This window comes from Buceros rhinoceros, unplaced genomic scaffold (assembly GCF_000710305.1).
Source record: "Buceros rhinoceros silvestris isolate BGI_N320 unplaced genomic scaffold, ASM71030v1 scaffold8562, whole genome shotgun sequence".
NCBI classification, from domain to species: Eukaryota; Metazoa; Chordata; class Aves; order Bucerotiformes; family Bucerotidae; genus Buceros; species Buceros rhinoceros.
This window is the reverse complement of record NW_010399478.1, coordinates 64434-69427: the sequence shown is the minus strand read 5'-3', so window position 1 is coordinate 69427 and position 4994 is coordinate 64434. Positions and strand designations below refer to the sequence as shown.

The window sequence follows — 4994 nt, the reverse complement described above, 5'->3', positions numbered from 1 at the left end:
ACCGAGGGGTGAGTGTCAGTGTTTGCGCTCAGTGGTAACAGGGAGAAAGGTGGAGTGTTGACAGCTCTGCCATGAGGGTGATGAGTCTGGGAATTTAATTCCCAACACTTCCTTTTTCCTATTTTTAAAAAGTCTGAAATAGTCTACCTAGCTACCCACCTCTCCATCCTTTCTGGTCACAGCCTTTTGATGTCGAAGAGCTGAGTCCCTCCTGTTGTTTAAAAACTGACTGACTGCTTTCTTTGCCCTGCCTGGATACCAAGAGTTATGGTGACAGTTTCTTTGTTTTCTAGTGAGTGACTTGGAAGATACCATGGAGGAGAACTGGGCTGTTAGGTGTGTCGTGTGAGTGGCGCTGCATGTGATCAGTGATGGTTCTGAATGCTGGCAGTGAACTTCATGGTCTCAGTTGTCTTCGTTACATGTTTCGTTCAGGCTTTGTGGGCATTTTTCCTACAAGTGAATTTAAAAAAAAAATCTCAAAATTAACAGTCCTTTTCTGAAGGTGGTTGGGGATTTCTATGCTAAACTACCGGCTTTGCTAGGACCTTGCTTATCTCCGGCATGTAGAGTTGAGGACAGAACCTATTTCAGGAGAGCTCGCTGTAATGAACAGGATCTCCATCAGCACTCTGACCATTTGTGTCATTGGCTGCTTCTGGAGAGTTATGGAACTTCTTGTGCTGAGAGGAGGGTGGATGACAAGCCAAATACAAGCCCCTTTCCTGCTGTACTCTCTTCTTGCCAAATGCAGCGCCCAACTCTCAAGGAGGACTGTATCTTTTGGTAGTAAAATCCTGTCGTTGCGTGGATGGCTTAAAGTTGTTAGTTGTCAGCGCATCACGCTTCAGCTCTCCTATATGTGGTGTGTGTTTGACAGGCTAAAAATAAGCGTTTGGCATTAGCATGCACTGTGTAGAGAATTGGATTTATTTTGGGCTGGGGGGTGTGTGTGAAGAAAGCATTTCTTTTTGTCATTTCATGCTTTATGGTCAGAGTTTTATAGTGAGGCCTTTTCAGACTTTTATGGCTGCAACATGGAACAAGATCCCAAAGTGTTGAAGGTCGATGAAGAGAAGACTTTAAGAAGCGCTGACCTAAAGGACCGGTAAAAGATAAACGGGATGACTTGATCTTTTCCATTTCCATGTGCAGAGTTGGAGTTCTTAGCTGTTAGTATTTATCTACATAGTGCTGTATGTGTTGGCAGTGCTTCTACAAGTGTTGTTTGAGACAGGCTGAAAGGCTAAATATTGATCTTGTTCTTAACTGGGTTGTAGACAGAATGATGACTGGGGGGACACCTTAGCCAGAAAAGTCAGAGGAGAGGAGGGGTTAACTGAAAGGGACAATTTTCTGAAAGAAATTAAAGAGCAATGTTTGTGTGTGTGTCACAGGCAAAGATAAACCAGTTGCAGCTGTGGGAGACCAAAGCATCTGCCCTGAAGATCTGAGGCTGGTCTGATAGCAGCAGGGAGTTTGTATATTTTTTTTGCGGCGATGCTTGTTGGACAGTTTCATCGCTGAGATAGACTGTACAGGGATGAACTTTGGGATGGAGGCTTGTGGGAGTGTCGTGGAAAGGAGAGAGTATCCAAGGAGAAGCAGAAGCTCCAAACAGTGATTTGTTTCTTCTCAGATGCCTTAAGCTGAGAACTGAATCTTCTCCTTCCCTGTCCACAGCAAATTCTAGACTGAACTGCGCTCACCTTTAGCGTGTGAACCTCTGACATTCCAAGCCCTGAACCTTAACATCTTGAGAGAGCTACCTTTGGGAATATTTAGTTGATTAAAAACTGTGGATGTGTTTGATCTTTAAAATAAAAATAATCATTTAAAGATTCTGCTTTTAGAAAAATACAGAGATATCTTCTTTAAAGGGAGAATTATTTCCCAATGTTGTGAATTTCTTAATATATAAGAGGTTTCTCAGTGCACCTGTAAATGACAAAAACAAGCTAAGTGAATACCCACTTTTTGGGGGGAATGTGTGGTGAGGTGTGCTGGGATGTTGTAGCTGTTGCAGTGGTGGGTGAGGATGTGCGTTGAGCGTCCTTTCCTGACTCTCAGCTTCCTGAAAGAAAACTCTCTACCCTGGAGCTGCTTTGTGAGTTTTAGCTTTTTCCAGCATGCTGCTCTACCCTCCTCCTTCCTTTGCCTGTTCACTGTGTTTGTGCTCATTAGTTAATGGCAGATTGTCCCCTTTCCAGCAGTGTCTCTTTAAACAGCACCGCAGTTTTGTTACTGGTTTGGGTAGTTCATTGAGCAGAAGAATTTCTGCTGCCTTAGCAAGTGGGAATGCTCGTGTAAAGTTTTTGGTGTGGAATTTTTTTGAGTGCCGTTGTGCCAAGAAAAGCTTTTGGCCCTGTTTAGACCTTTTCAGATTTGTAGATCCCTGAAATTTGACAACTGAATGCCCAAAGCTCTGCAGAGTGAATTTAAGCCTTTGACTATATATTTGCTTTTCTTTGCCACTTTTCTTAGTCCTCCTCGCAGTAATTCACAGAAGACAAGAACCACAGTCAGCAGCTGCTGTTAGAGACTGTTGGAACTATTTTGTCTGGGGTGTTTATTCCCTTTCAGGCTTCTTTTTTGGTCTCAGGAGAACTCATTCCTTTCCAGTGGAGAAAGTTGCAACAGTTGGTTTTGTTTGTTTTTAAACATGAGGCTTGGCTGCTTTGTCTTTAAGCGTTGTCCTGTGTTTACCTTTTCCAAAGCATTGGCACACACTTTCCAGCGTGGCCTGGAAGCCTCCCTCTGTCTTACTGTCCCTGCAGGCCTGAGATCTTTGTGACCATTCTGTGGTACCTTGATAAACGATGTTCATTCAGGTCCCGTGAATCCTCAACTTTGGCCAGGCAGGGAAGTTTCCTCTGGCCAACGGATCTTATCCCAGTCATTAACTACAGAGCGTGATGTTACCGGAGGGTTGCAGATGTGTTGTGAGCTCTGAGGTCTTTGGGTGAGCCCGTACTGGTGCTTGCCATCAGGTGGACCTAACATTCTCAGGTAGGGTCTTCTAGTCCTAAAAGCCTGGCAAAGCACCTGTGGTTTCCTGCTAAAAGTGGGAACACGGAGAACCTGTAACAAATGCCTGTCACCTAATGTTGTCTTAGGTGCTCCTGGCACAGAATAGACACCTCAGCTCTTTTTCTTCTCATGTTTAGCTCTTGGCAGAAGGTGCTGCTGTGCTGAATTATAACTGTCCATGGAGGTATCTCTTCCTCCAGTGTTGAGAATGGGAAGTATCTTGCAGTACCAGCAGCTACTTGGAGCAGCTTTCATGAGAGGAGGCCTCACTGCTCGGAGTGCTGGCAAGGGGTCAGAGTTAGCATAGTCTGGCTGCCGGGACAGTTGCCTGTTTGCCAGACTATGGGTTACTCCTGCCTGAAGGTGTTTAATTCCTGTTCTTTGGAAAGGCAGCTAATCCATTGCTGTGTTTTAGCTAACACCTTTGCGTTAATGCCGTGTTTTTCTGGGAATATGTACCCTGAAGGAGAGCAGCAATGATCAAGTAGATGTATGTTGTTCTCTTGTCCTGTTGAGGCTCGTATTTTGTCTGTGCATAAAATGATTGTGAAGATGCTACTGGTCCATCAGAGCCAAGAAACCAGAATTACAGTGTTCAGATGTGTCCTGGTGAAACGCAAGTGCTGTAGAGCCTTTTAAACGGATGCCCTGGGTTAACCCTGGGCTGATGCCCTGGGTTAAACTTGGGTGTGGAGAAAAGCTTTAAATCTATCCCAGACTTACTGTGAGACGCTCAGAGGCAAGATGCTGACTTTGAAAACTCTGGTATCGTGCTGAGATTTATTGATCCACCTCACAGTAGTATGTGACAAGGGCATTATTGATGGCCTGTTCCAATCACCAGAGGCACGAAGGTAGATGGAGGGTTCTCCCCTGTCTCTTGTATTAGCCCACAGGGCTAGCCTGCAGGCTGAGAGTAACACTCCTTCAGACAACCTTGACTTAGTAACTTCTTATGTCATTTTGAGGCATGATAAGTTTATAAAGCTTAATGTACGGAAAAAAAGTAGAAATATTTGTATTAGCTAAGTTAGATGCTGCTGTAAATAACCCAAACTATTTTCCTTCCACAGCTATTTGGACATTGGGGAAAGAAAGAAAAAACCTGCTGAAGTCAGTAACGAGGTAGGATGTCTGAAATATTTTAAGTAAACCTGCAGTTCATATTAGTGACATGGCTGCATTCGTGCCTGACTTTTTAAATATGTGTTTATTATGTCTCATTGTAGTGCAGTTATCTACCATTCTGCACATGCTATTTCAGTGATTATTACTGTGATTGCCCTCAGCTTGATGCACTGACTGGCTTCCACTCAGCGTGCTGAATTGCCACATCCGGTTAGAAACTTTCAGTAAAGAAAGTTTCATGTCTTCATGGGAGCTGGTCATACACCTAAGGGAGCTTTTATTTTTCTGTGTGGAAAAAAATGGTGGGAATAAGAATTTTGGAGGTTTTGGACGAAAAGCAAATTTTCTTCAAAACTTGGTATTTTCTTTGGACAAGGGACACATTGTTTTGGGGGGACAAATAAATCGTGCTTAGTTGAAATGGTTTTCCCAGCCAGTGCCAGTTGTAAACTAACGAGTTCTGGTCCACAACTCTTCAATGCGTGACTGCGTTATTTTCACTGTTTTATTGGGTGTGGAGAGGGCAATGACTCCCAGCAAACACTTGGATTCTGCCTGACAAAAGGCATCGGCTCACTTGTGTTGCAGTTTCTTTTGCCTTGTCTCCCGCCACATTTCCAGCAAGTTACTGGTTTGTGTAGCAGGTGTCTTCAGACAGCAGGACATCTTGTGTTAGAAGACCTTCACAACTGAGGCCTTAGTGCCCTGATGGCATTTATTGTGAAACTCAGATACTTCTTGTTCAGAGGCTGTTAAATAGGACACAACTGCATTTTATAATTGATCATAACTTTGTAACATGCATTTTTTTTCTTTCAAATGGGCACAATCAGCAG

The 4994-nt window shown here is 43.7% G+C and overlaps 1 protein-coding gene across 1 annotated transcript in view; it reads left to right on the top strand.

Annotated features, from left to right (window-relative positions):
* The window catches only part of DCDC2 (doublecortin domain containing 2), a gene marked incomplete at its 5' end in the record, with an annotated part of 51302 nt that overhangs the window by 685 nt on the left and 45623 nt on the right, over positions 1–4994 (top strand). Inside the window, one exon of the mRNA XM_010131488.1 lies at positions 4104–4155. Within this exon, the coding sequence (XP_010129790.1) occupies positions 4104–4155 (52 nt within the window). The remainder of the gene's footprint in view (positions 1–4103; positions 4156–4994) is intronic.